The 20,891-nt window shown below is 38.7% G+C and overlaps 1 protein-coding gene across 6 annotated transcripts in view; it reads right to left on the bottom strand.

Moving 5' to 3' along the window:
* Positions 1 to 20,891, bottom strand: part of agap1 (ArfGAP with GTPase domain, ankyrin repeat and PH domain 1) — a 242,127-nt gene that overhangs the window by 108,728 nt on the left and 112,508 nt on the right. For all 6 annotated transcript variants that reach the window (XM_004917871.4, XM_004917872.4, XM_002931998.5 and 3 more), the window contains exon 2: positions 6,635 to 6,693. In XM_004917871.4, the coding sequence (XP_004917928.1) occupies positions 6,635 to 6,693 (59 nt within the window). The remainder of the gene's footprint in view (positions 1 to 6,634; positions 6,694 to 20,891) is intronic.

The raw sequence follows: 20,891 nt of genomic DNA, 5'->3' as shown, positions 1-20,891 counted from the left end.
AATTCAGCCTATAAAGGGCCATATAATGCATATGAACTAAGTAATGCTGTTTTGGAAAGTTAATAAAGGAAATACTGTACCGCATATTGTAAAGTGTGAGGCTAACTCACACTTCTATGACCATTTAAAAGACACCAGGTCGAAGACTTAGTGATTTTATGAAAATCGGGCAGATATCGATCGGGCAGATTAAACAATTTAGAATTAGAACAACGGGTATAGGCGAAGACGGATTGGGGACCGCATCAACGAGCAGATGCAGTCCCCAATCCGACTTCGCCTATACCCGTTGTTCTAATTCAAATTAGCCTGGATTCACCCGATATCGCCACTTTAAGGGCTCTTTCTAAAATTTTTATCTCCAGACCTTAAAGCTGGCCATACACGCACCGATAATATCGTACCAAACCTTATTTCGTATGATAGCCAGTGCGTGTATGGCAACTTGGTGAGGTGACCGATATCGCAGAAAGCTGCAGATATCAATCCACTCGCTCTTCGGGCAGGTTAAAAGATTTTGATCGGGCGCCATTGAAAGATTAAATATACCCAATAGGTTTGGTTTGCCTCCAATAAGGATTAATTATATCATAGTTGGGATAAAGTACAAGGTACTCTTTTATTATTACAGAGAAAAAGGAAATCTTTTGAATGATTTACTTATAATGGAGTCTATGAGAAATGGCCTTCCCATAATTTGAAACTTTCTGGATAACGGGTTTCTGGATCTCTCAGAACCAGAAAGGACAGGATGCAGCCTTTTCAATAGGCTTGAAAATGACTTGGCCAGCAAGATTTGATCTCCTGATAAAGCCCTGCTGTTGTCCTATATGTCTGAAGTGATGGCGTCCCTTTTGCACTTTCAACCAGAAGTGTTTTTTTTTTTTTTCGTTTATTCATTACACAGGCCTGGTTTTTTTGCAATAAAAGTGTACATGGATGCTATGAGGCTAAAGGGTTACAATAAAGCAAGGATTATACTCATATATAAAAGCCATATTTGCTGCCCTCCCAATGCTTTAGTCAAGGAAAACCCAACTGCAACTTCTGATCAATTATTTTAAATACCACATCCCATACACTTCTTTTTTTTCTTTCAGCCTCTATTTTCATCATTTGCCCTGCTGCTATAGTAAGTGGATCCAGCAACTAGTTAAATAATACACAAGATCAGATGCAAACTAAGTGTGGTTGCCCTTAAAGGAACAGTAACACTAAAAAATAAAAATGTTTTAAAATAATTAAAATATAATGTACTGTTGCCCTGCACTGGTAAAAGTTGTGTGTTTGCTTCAGAAAGACTACTGTAGTTAATAGAAATAGCTGTTGTGTAGCCATGGGGGCAGCCATTTAAATTGAAAAAAGGAGAAAAGGCACAGGTTACATAAGAAGATACCAGATAAACTGTGTAGAATACAATGGGAATCTGCTACTTATCTGTTATCTGCTTAGTAACCTGTGCCTTTTCTCCTTTTTTCAATTTAAATGGCTGCCCCCATGGCTACACAGCAGGGTATTTATATAAACTGTAGTAGTGTTTATGAAGAAAACACACAACTTTTACCAGTGCAGAGCAATAGTACATAATATATTAATTATTTTTATACACTTTCATTTTTTGGTGTTACTGTTCCTTTAATATAATAAATGTTTGAACGGTCTTTCCAGGACACAGGATCCATATTTTATACAGCAAATAACAGTATGTAAGTATGTGTGCACGTATTTTAGAATATAAGGATATCAGAACTCATCCTGGAGCTTAGCAAAGTGCTTTTGTGGGTGTCATGGAACAAAAAGTGACTTAAAAATCATTCATATACATGTAAATGTAAACTATTTCTTATAAGGTTATTTGTTACATGTTATTATAAGGTTATAATTTCTCTGATATTGGCACTCTGTTCATGAATGGATTATGAGGGGAAAGATGCAAATCTCTGCTCTCTGTTTTTACATCCAATATATTAGAAACAGTTGAGAGTGTACATATAAACAGGACCGACACTTTGCTCTGACTTTTCATATAATTGCCACCTCTACACATATGGAAATCTTGTTTATTATATTATGTACAGGTATAGGATCCCTTATCCGGAAACCCGTTATCCAGAAAGCTACGAATTACGGAAAGCCTGTCTCCCATAGACTCCATTTTAATCAAATCATTCAGAATTTTCAAACTGATTTCCTTTTTCTTTGTAAAAATAAAACAGTACCTTGTATTTGATCACAACTAAGATATAATTAATCCTTATTGGAGGCAAAACAATCCTATTGGGTTTAATTAATGTTTTATTGATTCTTTAGTAGACCTAAGGTATGGAGATCCAAACCACGGAAAGACCCCTTATCCGGAATACCCTTGGCCCCGAGCATTCTGTATAACGGGTCCTATACCTGTACTGCCAAGTCCAAGATATAATCATAATCTTGTTTATTATAAGGGATATATATGTACTGCCTAGTCCAAAATATCATCAAAATATTTGCAGTGGACTACAGACTTTAGGAGGCTGCGGTCAAGCAGAACATGGCAAGCAGAACACCAACTTGAATTTTTTGTTGTTGTGGTCATGTATTTAACCCTTCTGTGGCACTTATGAAAGCACAATGCAGAATGGCAAGTCGGACAGGGATGGAGAATATCTATAAATCCCAGGGTTTTCCTCCTCCTTTTCCACTAGCAGTGCAGCATGTGAGCAGAGGTAGGAGCGTGCCCTGAATAAACAACAGCCGATTTTTCAGAGAAACAAAAGGCTTAAAGGCAACACTAAACAAACCATCCTAGGCCAACCTCTTCAGTGGGGCTGAGGGGCCCAAATTCACGAGAGGCAGGAGGGCTACAGTATCTGAGAGCATACACACATGCTCACAGGGCTGCTTTTAAGTACAAGCAGATCCAGGGCAAAGATCCTAGCCTCCTACCCCAACAAATATATATAGATTATAAATATAGATTGTAAGCTCTACGGGGCAGGGACCTCCATCCTCTTGTGTCTTTGACTCTTAACTTATTGCAACTGTATCTTGTATTTATTTGTATTTATTGTTATACTTTGTATTTATCTATTATCTTATTAACCCCCTGTTTGTATTAATGTATTCTACTGTACAGCGCTGCGTACATAAGTAGCGCTTTATAAATAAAAATATACATTCATACATACATACAAATGTGGCACAACTGGCCTCATCCTTCTTAACATACACAGACACACTGAAATACAAATTGATGGTGAAGGTTTGTATACATTAGGCCTGACTGCTAGCAAATCAAAGGTCTAACCTGACTCAATAGAACATTGGACGTCCAAGTTATTACAATAATTATATTGTTTATTTTATTTTTCAAGGCTACAAAATACCATGTTTTTATGTTAGTGGTGGGGAGTCAATGCATAATAATAAAGCCAAAACAAATCAGGATGTTTTAGAATATGTTTTGATGTAGAAGTCTTCTATCTTATTAAATTGGATTTCCGGGGATTTTTTTTTTTTTTAAATCCAAACTGCAGATGAAATTGCTGATAGTGGGTCGTGGCCACATGGCCTTTTTGGCTATTTATTAAAGCAGCCCAGCACACAGCAAGGCTCATTTACTAACAACTGTCATATCTGACCATTATACAGCAAAAATATTATTAATTGCCATAGGTTATGGCACTAGTGCAAATATGCCCTTTGCATTGACAATATACACAATACACCAGGCCTATCAGAGGAATATAGGCCATAAAAGGATCTGCTCACAAGGTTAGGTCAGATTACACTGAGACCCTGTGAAAATCCATGGATCCACACTACATACAGTGCACTTGTTCCATATTAGTGGATCCAGGGACACCATCATGGTGGACTGATCAAGCATGATTAAAATATAAACTGCTTGGACTAGTAAAAACACAGTAAACATGGTCCCCATACACGGACCAATAAGGTCCTTGGTTAAAGAGATTTTCCCCTAGCATGATCAATTCATTGTGATCAAATAGTGATTAGAAATGTAATAGAAAAAATTACTTTTTCCTGAATGCATACAGGAGCATTTTAGTAGAAAAGCACAAAATCTAATCATGAATATCAATGGGGATAAATCAAGGCATTTTAGGTAGTAATGCAATTATGCAATCCATTAAATACCAGATACAACAGGTTCTTTCATGAGACACATCTGTTGCATTAGTGCCCATAAAGGAAAAAGGAAGTCTCCAAATGATGGGGGGGGGGGGGGGAAAGAATGACAGCTCTGTCCCCAAATCCCGATCTGCAGACATGAACACTGGGTAAAAAGTGTATGTCGAATTCACAGAAACTCTTAAAAATAATAAGCTACAAAACAACAAGTTAAGAAACAATGGTCTCTGTATACAAAGAATGTGGATTTGGGGCTTTATTTTAACAGTAATGGTGTTTATTTTCTGTACACAGTCTTTCCAGCAGAAACCCTCACCTTATACTAACCACCCAAAGCCAGGGGGTAGCAAAACCTCATCAACTCTGTACAGCTAATCCACCAAAGGCATCAATCCTAAGAATCCTTATTACCTACCCTATGTTTATAGTTGCAGCCAGTGGCGTAACTACCAGAAGGGCATTATGGAAGATGTACATTGCTGATGCCAGTATCCACTGAAGCCCAGTGAGTACCGCAGTACTGCTGGGCTTGCAACTGAAAGCTAAAGGCATGTAGTGTGCTTTGGTGCAATACTAGGGCCCTGGGGCCAACTTTGCCCCATGGCACCAAAACCTTTAGTTAAGCCACTGCCTGCAGCATAATTTACCCAGAGTTATCCCTGCCCACGTATCTAGAAATAACCATTGCTTCCTTTCCCAAGTAAACCCTTACCACATGAAATAACCCAAATAACCACAGAGCAAATCCTAATACCATATCCAGTGCAAACATTTCCAAAGCCTTTAACGCAAACCCATCCAATCCAGGGTGAAGTCGCATCTCCTATCTAAAATGATCGTATAAATGATCCAAGAGCTTACTATCAATTCAGATTAGACTGACTGTTAATTCAGCATAATTCCTTGCACAAACATTTGGCACCTGTGAATATATTCACATTGGCACCGATGCATATATACACAGCAAACCCATATCTCACCATCTATAGAGAGGATAATTTTACTTTTCCCATGCAAATTATCCCTGCCTTTCCTGGGCATATCCTCTGTCCATATCCTCTGGGCCAAGGGGTCTTAAAGGAGAAGGAAAGGCAAAGTCACTTGGGGGTGCCAAAATGTTAGGCACCCCCAAGTGACTTAAATCGCCTACCTTTTACCCCAGGCTGGTGCCCCTGTTAGGAGAGAACAGCACCAGCCTGGGGCAACTGCAGAGCTTCCTCCTTCCTGCTTCAGTGCGCGCGCATGCGCAGTGGAGCGAAAAGCCGAACTTTAACAGAGAAGTCGGCTTTTCACGCTACTGCGCATGCTCCTGTCGTTAGTCCTTGCAAAACGAAGCCGGAAGGAGGAAGCACTCACTACAGGTACCCCGGGCTGGTGTTTTCTGCTAAGTGGGGCACCAGCCCGGGGTACAAGGTAAGCGATTAAAGTCACTTGGGGGTGCCTAACATTTTGGAACCCCCAAGTGACTTAGCCTTTCCTTGTCCTTTAAAGACCTCTACATATTTAAAGGAACAGTAACACCAAAAAATGAAAGTGAATAAAAGTAATTACAATATAGTGTACTGTTGCCCTGCACTAGTACAACTGGTGTGTTTGCCATAGAAAGACTACTACAGTTTGTATAAACAAAGCTGCTGTGTAGCCATGGGGGTAGCCATTTGAAAGAGAAAGGCACAGGTTACACAGCAGGTAATACATAAAACCCCATTATATTCTTATCTGTTATCTTCTATGTAACCTGTGACTTTTGTCCTTTTTTCCAGCTTGAATGGCTGCCCCCATGTCTCCAAACACTCTATCAAGGTGCATGGTCAAAAAATACATATGTTTGGTAAGGACCAGCACTCTCAAATTCAAAACAACAAAATGTCTTTATTTTGACATACCCCATGTCCAATGTTTCATAGATCACATGGTCATTTTCTTGAATAGCTATGTGAGTGACACCAAGTAGATAGATTAGTGAAATGCAACTTGAGATGTTTGATGTTTTGCACATTTAAATTAACCCTATTGAGGCATGAATTAATTGGTTGTTTGATCTCATTTGGCACCATTTTCACAGGGGTTATGGGTTTTTAAGATTTGCACAAGTCACTAGTTGTTATACTTGATGAAGGTCCTAATGTGGACTGAAATGTTGGACCCAAGTGGTATGTGAAATAAAGAAATTTTATAATTTTTATATGAGAGTGCTGCTCCTTGCCATATATATATTAGATCTCTTCCCTAGTTCTAGTAATTACTACTATGAAACTCAGTAGATACCAAAATACCAGCAAAATACCAGCCTCAATATGGCAGAAAATCACTGCCTTCAGGCACATCCAATCCATGGCTCTACAGCTGCTCCTGATCTAAAACTCTCTGATTCCCCAAGTGCAAGATTTGCTTCGGCAGGCTGCAGAAGAAAACTGCTGAGTTAGTCTGTCAAAACAATTTGGTTGCAAATATTGGCATTGTAACAAAGGAACAGAGGCAGGGCTCTTTTACTCACCACTTTGAGTTCTGGCACAGATCGGCTTAGTGTCCATTCCTGACTATTTACAAAGGCATCTGTAAGAGAATAAAGCAGGGATTGATGAGGGTCATTCAGAACTTTCTGAAACAAAAAACTTGAAACGATCATTAAAATGAATAAGGGCAAAATCAAAGCAAACAGGAGTTTCATGGGATCAGTTATCTGGAAACCTATTATCCAGAAAGCTCAGAATTATGGGATAGCCATATGATTTTCTTTTATTCTATAATAATAAATCAATAAAACTGTCATTGATTCCACCTAAGACAATAGTTAATTCTTAGTGGAGGCAAAACAATCCTACTGGGTTTAATTAATGTTTAATTTTGGTAGACTTTAGGTATCTTAAATATCTTAAATTAAGTAACTTAAATTAAATTTAATTAGACCTACATTTTGGAAAGATCCGGACAACCCCAAGTCCTGAGCATTCTGGATAACAGGCCCCATACCTGTATTCATATTAGAGAATGATATGTAGAAAATGCAGTATAGACAAGAGTATGGAACTAGTACCATTCTCTTCCAGCACTGACTTTGCTCCTCTTTGCACTCAGCAGCCTTAAAAATAAACATTCACTGCTTCCCCAGAGGCTTGTGGGCACTACATGAACTTGTGTATGTATATATGAACAGCGGTGAGAAGATAAAAAGATTATTAAATATGAAGCAAGGGGTGTTGAACTTTACTGTACAATAATATTTGCCGTGAGGTGATGGAAGCTTTATAGCTGAAAGTCAGGCAGGAGCTGCACAGATTATTTTTATGTGATCCAGAACTTCAAGAGTAGCCAACTAACAACAGTCAAGCATTTGGAAGAAAAATGAGGGAACAAAAATTCCCCTAACACCTCCGTCATTCTTTTCACACCCACTTGGGGAGGATGAGTAAAGGACACTACTTAGGGATGCAGCTGTAGTTTTTCTGCATAGAAATCTTTTAAAACAGAGGCTCATTTACAAACACTGGGCAAATGACAGCAATCCATGACAGCAATGAGGATTCATCAGTCTACTGACAGCAACGCTGATGCAGATGAGGTTTGATACATGGAGAAAAACTTGACAAAGTATCAGTACATTTGGAACAACTGAGCACACAGAAGTGATTACATGACTGCATTTCTGAAAGGTGCTGCCTCTTGAAGGAACAACTATAAGCATCTCAAACAGCCAAAGGGCTTTGGAATTCTAGTTTGACAACAGGGGGAGTCTACAGGTTTAACATTCCTAACTGAAATACTCTCAGAAAGAACATGCCTACCCTGCCCCAGCAGCTGTGTACACACTTGGCATATGCACACTTCAGTGCACTGCACTCCAAGTCATCACGGTATAAAATATATGTACCAATTTTAATGTTTGCTGCTACTAAAAAACACAAGCTCCTAATTTGTGGAAATAATATATATACAGGATTCTAGGGTACATAATCTCCTTTTTCCAGATATAAATCTTATAACATGTAATATACTAACAACAATGGAAAGCATAACCCATGATTACTGACCAAAAAAATTAATAAAACAAGAGAGCATTTTCAGCAATAACTGCAAGGGCAAGGTGATCCATGCAAGTCAAGGGTGCTTAGATCTCCACTACAAGCCTTTGCCATAACTATTAGTCTGAAACAGAACACAACCAATAGCTTTTTATAAAGCATCTATCTAAACTGCCAAGAAATTAATTTTAAAGGGGTAGTTTAACTTAGCTAACTGTTAGTATGCTACAGAATGGCCTATTCCAGCAACTTATCAATTGTCTTCAGTTTGTTTGTTTTTTTTTTACAGTTTTTTTCGTAATTGACCTTTTCTGCCTCTCGAGCTTAAGATGGGGGTCACTGACTCAGACTGGCAAAAAATGATTGCTCTGTGAGGCTACAGTTTTATTCTTTAGTTTTATTACTTCTCTTTCTGTCCAGGCCCATACCTATTCATCTTCAAGTCTCACATTTAAGACTAACGTCCCATGGAGGAACTGAGTTGCCCGTCATAGATCTCTGCTACCATGGGTGACTAATCGCTGCAAAATGGCTTTCCAATGGCAACAAAGGGAATCGCCGGAGGAAAGTCCTATGCATCGCTTTGCCTATGCCCGACTTCGGAAAACCAAAGCGGTTAGTCAGCCTTTTTCACCAGTGATTACCCACAGTAGCAGAGATATATTGCAGGGCAACTAAATAGCTCCATGGGACATTAGCCTTAACCACTGCCTGGTTTCTAGGGTAAATTGAACCCTAACAATCATAGATTCCAAAGTGGGGAACTGCTAAACAAAATGCTAAATAACTGAAAAACCACCAAAAATAAAACATTATTACGAAAATGCAGAATGTTTAAGAATATCATGGTCTACATAATTTGTAAACTCATCTGGGCAAGGGCCTCCTTACCTTTTGTACTGATTATTAGTTGTTTTTATAAATTTCTGTATGTACACTCATTTATTGTACAGTGCTGTTTGATATGTTATTAATCAATAGTTATTAATTAATAATTAAATTATAATGTTATTAATAATATTAATAATGGATAATACTACTAAACATTTATTTAAAGGTGAAATATCTCCATAATTACCAGAGAGACCTATGACTGGTATGTTTATTTAAAAAAAATGATACTTTCCCTTATGGAGTCAAAATTGATTTATTAGGGCCCTATCTAATGTTTATTTGTCTCGAAATGGGGTTACAATATCTGCAAAGTACAGCACAGCATTTGGGGTGCACAGTAGAGGCATAATCTCTGAAGGTTTAGAATGATTAAACAGCATTATCATTGCTGTGTTTCCATTGCTCATCATGCTATGCACAGTGCTAGAAAACTGAAAAGGGCAGCTGATCCCCACCAACAAATGTGTGGTTTATCTGAAGGGAGGTGCCTAACATGTTGGTATATATGATCAACTGTCTTTTTTAATCTTAATAAAGCATTATAGAAAGTGGCAACAACTGTTTAAAAAAAACCATAAAACTGACCAAGACTGTAATAAAATGATTCGAAAAACCAGGCAAGCGAAAAGAGAGAAATCAGGCTTAGATCAGGCAATCCTTATTGCACTGAATCCTTCATTACCCATTACACAAAACCAATCCTTGCCGAGAGGCCTGTAAACCCCATAATCCTCTTCTATTTTACTGGTTAATCATAGGGGTTAATCTGCACAAACCTAGGCTTTATGATGCTGGATATTCTAGATATATGCAAATAAATGCCAGTATCTCTTAGCAGCAGCGTCAGGGTTGTTTCTGATGTATGCAGCTGATTAATAAGAAAGGATTCACCCCCTAACTTGCAAATATTCACACATTTAAATAAAGTAGGTAGAAAAAAAATAACATCAAGTTGATATGAGGGAGGCAAGTCAGAATAATATATTCATGTAACTAAACATAGCGCATTATCTCCAATGAGAAAGATAGTTCAGGTCCATAGTTTGCTATTGGATAAAATCTAGAGGGGGTCTGCAGCAACTTCCAATCAGAAAGCAGCTTCCCACTGATTTCTAGGGACTTGTGCTGAAAATTTCATGCACATCTCTATGTCAATAAGGCTGGTTGGAAGTGAATTTACATTTAAAGGGAATCTCCATGTAAAAACATTTTCATAATGAAAGAATATTTAATTCAAAGCAACATTGCAGTATACATTAATTATATGTCATTAGTTTTAAAGTTAGACAGTTCGCCTGAGGTCTGTTCATTTGCTGACTCTGCTACCTGTGTCAGAAGTCAGAACCAGTAGTGCCCAGAATGTTAGCAACTGAAAATGCTCTCAATAGCAATTAAATTTGAAATAACCACTGTTTCTATTTTCTGTGCTCCTGGCTCTGACTCCAGAAATAATGTAGAAGTCAGTTGAATAGCAGACCAGGACCTCTGCAACACAGTTTCAAGAGTCAGAACCAGTGAACAGAAAAGGACAAACACTGTTTTCACAGAAATAAATTTCTTAAAATGTTAGTATGAGAATAAGAATGAAAAATGGCTGCAGCATTACAGTCTAAAGCTTACATTGGTCTTAGGGAGTCCCAGTCTTTTTTTTGTGTGTATTGTCACTACCCTGGCTGGTGTTATTTTACTGAATATGCTTGATGCCAATATTATTTATAAGGAAAAAAGAAAAAAAAAAGGCTGGTATTTTATCTGTGTTTGACATCCTTTTACTATAATCTACCCAGAATTATGTGGTATGCCAAATTATTGGCCAAATACATGGAAACAGCTAGCTAGCACTAGGTTACATTAAATAGATATAACATGTATTGGCCACCTTTATATCAATAGTGTTTGCACCACAAAATTAAAAGAAAATACGCTGAAAACAAATGCTATACCCGCAGCCATTAAAATGCATTGTTCTTTCAGATTTTGTACAGAGCTGACACAGGCACAGGCTGCCCCATGTTCACAGGCACGGTAGGCAGAACTGCCCCATGACCCGTCTGATAAGAGGGGCAGGAATCTGTCACTTACAAACATTAAGATCTCATGTGTTTGGCAGACAAAAGCCAGAAGCCTCACAGATACATTTTAGCATGTCACTGCACAAACCCTCCTCACAATCACCTCTTGAGCCTCCAGGGTACATGTACAGTTATATACAAAATCTGACAATACTTCCAGCTGCTGCAACTACCCTGGGGCCACTCATTAATTACCCCTACCACATGCTGTGCTCTGGGGCTAATTCTGAAAATGCATCAGATATACTAATCTGTGTGGCACCAACACAGCACAGATACCAGGTGCCTCAAGCATTAGGAAGCATGTCTTTCCCAAATAAGCACAGTTTTAGCTTATTCTTCATGAAAGAAAAGAGGCATTGATTTTTATGCTAAGCAATACAGCATGAATATTATTGCTGCCCTCCTAAGGGAGCATTTCAGTTGAACTCGGCAGGTGCATTACTCACCCCAAATGCTGCACTTGCCTTTTCTCCTTTGTTTTTGTGTCTTCACTACCTCATACAATGTAAGCTCTTCAGCACAAGGAACTTCATTCAGTTATATGATCATCTATTTTGCTGTATTCATTAAATCCTTTCATCAGAGAGAGAGAGATAGCAATTGCTTTGTCAGGAGTTACTGCATAAAAAGGCAGAATTTGCACCACTCTAGTTTCTTAAATCTATAAAGAATACAAATTTGATTCAGGTCAGTCACAATGGGCTGGGCCATACACGCACCAATATAATCCGATGAAACTACATTTCAAACTTTCAGAGCGTGTATGGGTTCTGAATTATTGTCCTAATGATAAGATCTGTGTGTGTTTTGTGCATCTGACAATATCCTTGGGTGACCTACAATGCATTTCTGGGATATCACTTTCATACAACAGTTGTCTGCCAATTATTTTATGTTCAGAACATCCTCCGATTTGTTACTTTTAGTACTTTAGTCTACAATTTAAGTGTGAATGTTAGTTTTAGATTGTTGCATTTAAAGGTACGATCAATATGCAAAAATTAATTGGAAGAACGTGTATGGGCAGCTTTATAGGCTGGAGTAGAAAAGCTTCCCTCAGCCCAGTGTGACTGACAGATGCAGCTCTAAACACAAACTTAATTTCATCAGTAACATGCCTGACAATAGAGGGCATGTGCTCAACTAAATGTATACAACCTGTATTGTTTTCTACATGTACAACAGGCCTTCTGTCCCTTCTGGTCATCCTTGCCCTTTATTTTAAAGATCATGTTTTCGTTGGCCAAAGTCCATGTTTAACACTGACACACATATCCTTCGTGCAAGGTGTGACGTTAGCAGGCAGCAGCACACTAAGCAGCGCGTGTCAGTACAGCTGGGAGTGCTCCCCACACATAATACATTCCTGGAATAGCTCTCTAGGTCTGGCACAGCCAACAGTCCTGGTTTCTCAGGCAGAGCCAGTGCACTGCTTATTTACCTTCTAACAGGTCAAACTGACTGAATACAAATCAAGGTATGGCCATGATGCTGCTGGCACAGTATATAGGAATTCCTTAGCTTCCACCCTTATCTACACACCTACAAACCTGCTTGATGAACACAAAACTATAAAACGTGCAGTGTATAGCAAAAAATCACAGCAAAGCAGTAGGTCAGCTTTTGCTTTTAATTCTCACATAGCAAAAACACATGCAAGCTGCTCACACATAAGCAAAAACATTTTGCAACTTTAATACTGTAGTACAGATTCAAATTTCAACAATTTATGTATATTTAAAAGACTGGGCAAATTTCCACCTGGGCAGTAACCAATCAGGTATTTGCTTTCACTGCTCAACCTGCAGCTGGATGAAAAAGGCTAATCACTGATTGGTTGCTATAGGTTACTGCCCAATAGACTCCATTATAAACAAATTATTCTAATTAAAAAAAAAAAAAAAAGATTTCCTTTTTCCCTGTAATTATAATACAGTACCATGTAATTTATCCCAGCTAAGATATAATTAATCCTTACTAGAGGAAAAATAATCCTATTGGCTTTATATAATGTTTAAATTACATTTTAGTAGACTTAAGGTATGGAGGTCCAAATTAAAGGTTTTTATCCTGAAAACCCCAGGTCAGAGTATTCTGGACAACGGGTCCAATACCTGTATTTGTTTACTGCTGCCCTCCATTTTTTGGAATGCCAAAGGCTACCAGATCAATTTTGACAACCAAATATCTGGAACATGGTGCCACAAGTGACCAGACCAACAAAATGCTGGTTAATGTAGCAAAACCCCTTGTATGTGCAGCATGATTACTTACATGCCACAATATGCAAGACTTCATGCATTATACCTGGGCGCTGAGCCCTACAAGCCAATTTACAAGCCTTCCACCGATAGTCCTTTACACCACTAAGGGTAAAAAGACCTGGTTAGAAATGCTCTGTTTGGCGCTTTAAAAGCTGTTAGGAATGCCTCAAACAAAAAAACTGTTAACATCATATGTAGGAATCCATCACAAATCACAATACTTTGACCAATATCATCAATGAATGGCCTCACCTCTAAGTGATCTGCGACCCCAACATGAGATCATGAGACCAAATGCAGTCACAGCCTACATAGGGCACGGTAATAGGGTATGGCTCTCTTAAGGAGAATGCCAACATTTTGGTAAATGTGTGGCTTGGTGTGCAAAACATTTGTTTTGCTACAAGTCTCCTAACATACCATTTGGCAGAGTTACTATATTAGTTGCTGCATGAATGGAAGCTAAATGTGTCAGTCACTAGAGCACAACACAACCTGTCTTTATTCAATCAGACCTGTAAACAAAAAAGCTTCACATTTTGCATGGCAGCATGGAATAGGGTGGAGGAAAAATTGTATGAGGACAATGAGGTGCAACTGCCAGTGACAAAAGTCAGTTGAACCAATTTGCATTCTAAAAGACAATTCTGAGTTGAAGATTCCCCCCTTAGGGCACCAAACAGCTATAATGCTACATGTGTGGTGGTCACCTGTGCATAGTACATCAGACAGGATTTGCAGTGTCCTTGTCTCCAAAAGAAGCAAATGAATCCTAATACCCCAGGTTTATCAGATCACTATGATAAATACAATATAATAGCTGCCTTCTCAATATTACTTTTGTGTTGTCTATGCTCTCATTTAGCTAGACATGGCACACCATATGTAATGGAGGCACATGAACCTCTCTGAGCTGTACTGCTAAACAACAAATATGAATATCCGGCCATGCTTTCTAAATGAATTAAACAGTCTACCTTGTTTATGAATACTACAAACCCCCTTCTGAAGCCATATCACTGTTGCACTGTGCACAGCATCTTTTATAATGTAACTCAAAAAGGCAAATCAGGTTTAATGTTTGGGGAAGAAGAAAGCTGACGCACAAAGCGATTTGAGGTCAAGAACGTGAAGAGGTCAAGAAAATCAGTAAAAAGCAGTCACTCACCACACATACAAGATATATATATATATATATATATATATATATGAGATGAGTTATATATATTCTTGTTACATTTAGGTGTGAATTCTCTCCAGAGCTGGAACAGACAGTAGAGGTGTCATGACAGGATTTTAGGAGCTAATGGTGGCATCTAGAATGATTCAGTCACCGCTCTAAAGAGCAAAAAGGGTCATTTAATCTATGGCCAGGGCTGGCAAACTGTCAGCAAAACCACTAGTTCCTTTTTACTCTCTCTTTAGCTGCTATCTATCATGCACCAGGGATAATCTGATTTGGGCTTTATAAACATGCAGAAAATGTATAAATCAACATTATCTACTGCTTATAAAGGACCAGAAGCCAGGCTCCAGCTCAAAATGTCTCCCTGATTTTAACCCAGGTGCCCCCAGAGGGATATCTACACCAACGAGCATTTGCCACTGGAAATCTCATTCTACTTGTCCTACATGTGCAACCCCACAATTCTGGAACCACTGCCTTAGGTGTTTACCATGACAACTGTGAGGAATCCTATGCCCATAACCTGACATTGTTTTTATTATTTTGCAGCCCTTGTTATTTAGTGGCAGTTTGACTTTAAATTTGCAACTGGTCTACACAGGGGCACTGCTGCTTTGAGGCGAGTTGAGAAACTCACCTCAGGCGGCAGTGCACCCCCAAAGTTGCCAGGGGTGGTAAAAAGCCACTCCTGGTAACTTTAAGAGCCCAATCTCCAGTTTTTAAAATGGAAGCTCAGCTCTGCTAGTGCAGAGAGTGAAATTGTGCACTCTACACTAGCGATTTGACCCCCCCCCCCCTCTCCCGACGCTGTAAAGCTAAGTGTCGGGGGGCGAGGAGGGGGGTTTGCTGCCTCAAGGGCCAGAAATGCCCCTGGGTCAACATTTTCTGATTTTTAAATGATATAGCTTTTTGTTTAGCAGCTCTACAGCTTGGGCATTTTAGCAGCTAGCTGGTTGCTAAGGCTCAATATACCCTAGCGACTAGGCAGTGATTTGAATGAGAGACTGGCAGATGAATAGGAGAGAGACTAAATAAAAAGGAACAATAACAATAAAAATGTTGTCTCACAGATAAGTAGGTTTTTGACTGCCACTATCATTTAAAAGCAGGAAAGAGGCAGAAGAGAAAATCAAATACTTAAAGGTGCTAAGAACAGGTATTCTATAACATATTTAAAGAATTTAAAGTTAAATTAAAAGTGAACTACTACTTTTATTCTAAAAGAATTACTACCAAACTGACAAGTTTTTGAGTCATGGGACCCATCAAGGGTCCCAGGTCATTAAAAAGTAATTACTTATACAGCCTTTACTAAGCAGAAATAAACCTCTTAGGCACAAGTCAGTATTATTCTACATGCATGTCTCCTGTCTCTTTGTGGCTTTGTCTAAGGCATTTTGATGGGGTTTTTTTTAGGCCTCCAAATTTCAGGATGGGGCCAAGAAAGGGATGGAAATTTCTTTCACACGTAGCAAGAACGAGACAGTGGTATTCTGCTGCCAGGACATAAAATAAAAGTATAATAAGGTGTTTTTAGATTAGAACCAGACAAGTAAGACAATAACTGAAGGAGAGAGAGGACCGGCAAGGTGTGTCTAATAACAGATTGGTTATTTTCCTTCAAATTGTCCATATTCCTTTAATTATTTAGCTGACACGGCAAAAAAAGATTTTTTTTAGAAAGCAGGGCGGGGCAAACAAAAGTTTCTTTTGCAATAGACTATTTTTCAGAAACAGACGGTATAACTGGGTTGAAAAGTGGCCACTTGATTTCAACCCACAAAAGCTGTATTACAGCTTGGATTTACCATCTTTCCTAGCTGCAAATTTGGGTCGGGAAAATTTAGTAGAAGTTAGAAAGTAGACAAATGTCTAGCAGCACATCTGATAATTAAGCAGGTTCAATACTGTATTCCATGAGTTTATGTTGCTTTATTTATAGTTTGTGTGAGAATTTCTGCCCTGTATTTGCTGACATTTCTCAATTTAATTATAGTTCCTTGATAAAGAAAATGGATCTGCAATGCAATACAATAAACAGAAATTGTGCATTTAAAGGCAGACCCAGCAGCCATATGCCCAAAGCCCCTATCTCAAAATGTATATGGTAAATCTACAATGAACTTCTGCTACTGAGACCTTACAGCTCCTACAAGCGATAAATCAGCTTTGTGGTATGAGACCACAATCCCACACTGGCTTTGAATGCAAAAATGTATGGTGCTCAATGACAGTCACTTTGTTGCTGTCACTTCAGACATGCTTACATTAAGTTACACGTGATACATACTTTGGCACATATTTCATATACAGTGAAAGCATGTTCCTATAAACAGAATGGACAAACAAGAGCAGAACAGAGACCATTCTTCAAAGAAATATGGCATTTCTAAGGAAAGAAGGAAATGTTGTTTACTATATTATCTACTAAACTGAAGGGTAACTATTACTAATAATTTTACACAGAGCTTCTGTACCAGCCTAGATCCATACAGACCATGATGAAGGATGCCCATTAACTACCTACAACATTCCAAAGTTTACAAAGCATACCTTGTGCCACCTATACCAGAAAGCAAGAATAAGAAGAATGAATTTTGGATTCAAGGCATTTCTAGACAGAAATGTTTTTCAGTCAAACTCCTATGGAAGGTATTGTCTAATTCTGTGCATTTGTATTCCAACCAAGAATAGGTAACGCCTTGTATCCATCACTAATTAAGCTGAAGTCTTATTGCACAGATATTTTACACAGATGGCTATAAACTTCAGAAAAATGCAGGCAGCACTATGAATACTACAAAATTTATTATTAAAGAAAAATCATATATATAATCTGGCAAATGCAACCCAGCTATCCATGATTCTGCCACCCTGCCTGTCTCCTCCACTCTTTCCATTCCCCTGCCTTGGGCCTGTGCAACCCCCCATATGGCCTCATTAGTACCCTGCTCTGTTTTAGACCCCTTTAAAAAAAAAAAAAGAAGAAAAAAACTCCCAGACAGCCCATCAGTCTCTCGCCCTCCCCTCTGTGCTCACCAAGCTCCCTCTCTAACAAACTTAGTATGGTTGCTGGGAGAAAAAGCTCAACAAATAATTTCAGAAATGTCAGCACTGAGTAATTCTAACAGGGTCTCTTTTTGTGCCACATATTGCATCATAAATTCCTGCATCCCCCCAGGCACCATAACTCTGCCTTCTGCTGTTAACTGCTCCCCTGCTAAAGGCTAATACACGGCAGTGCGAGCAGTTTTTACATATGGCAACCATATCAGGCACCCAGTGGGTTAAGTGGCCACACGTGGTTTTGTCCGTGGCAGTTTTTTCTTTTTATCATAGCATGTAATTGGAGGGGAAGTACAGATGTGAGCAAGTCACAGAGAGTCAGTCTTTTGAGTGAGACTTGTGCAAGCTACTGCCCTACACAGTACAACACAGCACACAGAATAACTGGAGGCTGGCACTGCCAGGGCTGGACCAGGGCTCTGTTTAGAACAACTGTATGGTCAAGGAGTATCTGTCATGTTTATGTTTCTGTAGAAAGGAAATACCAATGCTGACCGTGTCCAAGCAGCTGTTACATTGAGATGACAGAAGGCATGCAGGCATACGTGCATTTACTCCTGTCTGTGAACATCATGTTTGCAACTTGCAAGTGATCTTTCTGTAATTTTTTAATAATTTCATTTTTTGCTCTGGAGCACAAGTTAGAATAAAGGAAATGTGGCAGTAGCACCAGCACCCCATAGACCTACTGCTTGTTGTTTTCAAACTGGCGCTTGATAACTGGGCCTGGACACACACAGACTTTCTAAATGCCCTAGCTTCGCTTGTACAAAACAGTGTGGCCCACAAGGTGTTGGGCTCACTCTTATTACCTGCCTTTAAATTCAAATTTGTAATTAATGTATATTGCAAAGTTGATTAAAATTATGTTTTCTTTTATTAGGCAAATAATTATATTTTGGGTTGACTAATAGGAATGTTTTCCCTTCAATAAGAATTAAATTATATCATAGCTGGGATCAAGTACAAGGTATTGTTTTATTATTACAGAGAAAAGGGAAATCATTTTTTAAAATTAGAATTATTTTCTTATAATGGAGTCTATTGGAGATGGCCTTCCTGTAATTCAGAACTTTCTGAATAATGGGTCTCAGGATAATGGATTCCATACCTGTATTATTATGGTTTGGAGAGAGGTCTCCTGTAGCAGTAGCACAGCACAAGCACCAAAGTCACATGGAGACATACTATATTTTTTTTTTTTTACACTGGATGCAGGTATTGACAGCCAACAGACTAGCTATAGCTAATAATATATTCCAACATATGGCTAATGTGCGTTAAAACTTCAGGAACCTCAGCAAGTGAATAAGCACTAAGTTAGGGGTCCCTAAAGCAAACTTTAACTAGACAACAGTTACCCAAAAACATAACTGATCTAAAACCATACTTTGGGTCAGAGAAATGTGTTTTGGGGCTTAGTCTAAGTTCCATTTCCATATGTTACATGGAAACCCATAAGGCTACATGTAACATGGAAACCCATAAGGCTACATGTAACATGGAAACCCATAAGGCTACATGTAACATGGAAAAATAGATCTAGTGTGCTGGCCTGTAGCTACTTCTGTGACAGGACGGTAGATTCTAAAATTTAAATTTCCAAAAGAAACCAGGTAATGGAGCCCAAGGGCATGTACCAGTCCTTAGAAAATTCAATAAAACCAATGTAAAAGAAACCAGAGCCTATTTTACTGCAATAAAACCCATTCATTAAATCTCTATCTGAAATTTGCATTTTGTGTGAAAACCAGAACTGAGTAACTCCATGGAAAAATGATGCATAAAAAGGAGCTTTTTAAACAAACTGGAATTTGTTTGCAAATTGCAATGCAAATTTTCTGGCATAATCTCCTGCCTAGCAGACAACACATATGGGGCTGCTTCCAGCCAATAAATACAGGGCCATATGCACAAATGTCAAGCCAAAGAAATGCTGGTGCAGCCACAACTCCATATAATAATGCCAACCAACCATTCCTCTCATGACTGTAGCATTTCTTTTCCATGTATGGACCAATCAACTTACTGCTAACTCCAGTTCCTACAGCCAAAAATACATACCATGTAACATAACATGTAAGTTAACATTCTCTTGATGAATCTGACTATAATTTCCCAGTGACAGAAATGCACCCGCACACTAGAGTGCAAGCAAACATTGGATATTTTGTATAATGCTCTCCAATAAGTCAGCGCTGACACTGGCCAGTATCAAAGAGGAGAAGAATCCTTGGTGGCTCAGAGTGTCGTATGTGGAGCATCTGTCAGACATGCATGCCATATTATCAGTATCCTCAGTATAAACAGCAGGTCAGGTTTCACAGACTGTGAGGGCAGGGGAAGGACAGTTGTCCTGTTTTACTACAGAACACAAAGAGGCTTGAACATTTCAAATGGATGTTAAATAGTGAAAGAGATCCTAAGCCTGTTCAGTTCAGTGCTGCAAGTGACCTTAATTCCAGTGCCCCAACCAGCAGCACATCTGTATACAAGAATGGTGCTAACACCCGCCCAATCTGGACTTCATCCCCAACGCCCCCAGGATCAGCCCCATCTCCCAGCAAATACAAATTCAAACCAGAGCACAACAGAGGTCAAAGTGGCTAACCGGCTCCAAATATTAATCAGTGAAGCAGAGGTCTTTTAACCTCTTGAGTACTGGGGAAGGAAAGCTCAGTGTATAATATCTGCTATCTTCAACTCTGTGTCAAATACATGCTGTCTTCCAGTGAGCGCAGGATGGTGCTGCATTATACAGTACATATTTCATATGTTGTAGAATTTGCTGAAGACAGACATTTGGGGTCTGGCCTTGACAGCATATAAATTAAATCAGAGAAAGCTGAAATATAAAGCAAGATATTAAATGCATCTGTCCATTTAACAGAAGCAGGAACAATACTTGCTTTTACTCTTTTTTTCCAAACCAAAACCTCTATAAGCGCTCAAATGTTATTTTAATAAACATTGAATGTTAAAAAGGGGACGTAAAAAGTTGTGCAAAATAAATGGCATAGTTACAAAGCTTTGTTAAGTCCTTACACTTGGATTAAAGCCATGCATTCGTTTAAAACTTCTTTCTAAATATGCCCAAAGTCTGTGGGTTAGGTGCAGAAGGGGAAGTCAATTTTCAAATATGTCACTACTCTTAGATTTTATTTTGAGAAATGCCAGAGAATCAAAAAGAACAACTTTAAGTAAACACAAGTGCATCTAAAATCAGTTCTATTAAGATTCAGCCTGC

This window comes from Xenopus tropicalis, chromosome 9 (assembly GCF_000004195.4).
Source record: "Xenopus tropicalis strain Nigerian chromosome 9, UCB_Xtro_10.0, whole genome shotgun sequence".
Lineage (NCBI taxonomy): Eukaryota > Metazoa > Chordata > Amphibia > Anura > Pipidae > Xenopus > Xenopus tropicalis.
This window is presented reverse-complemented; position numbering and strand designations above follow the sequence as displayed.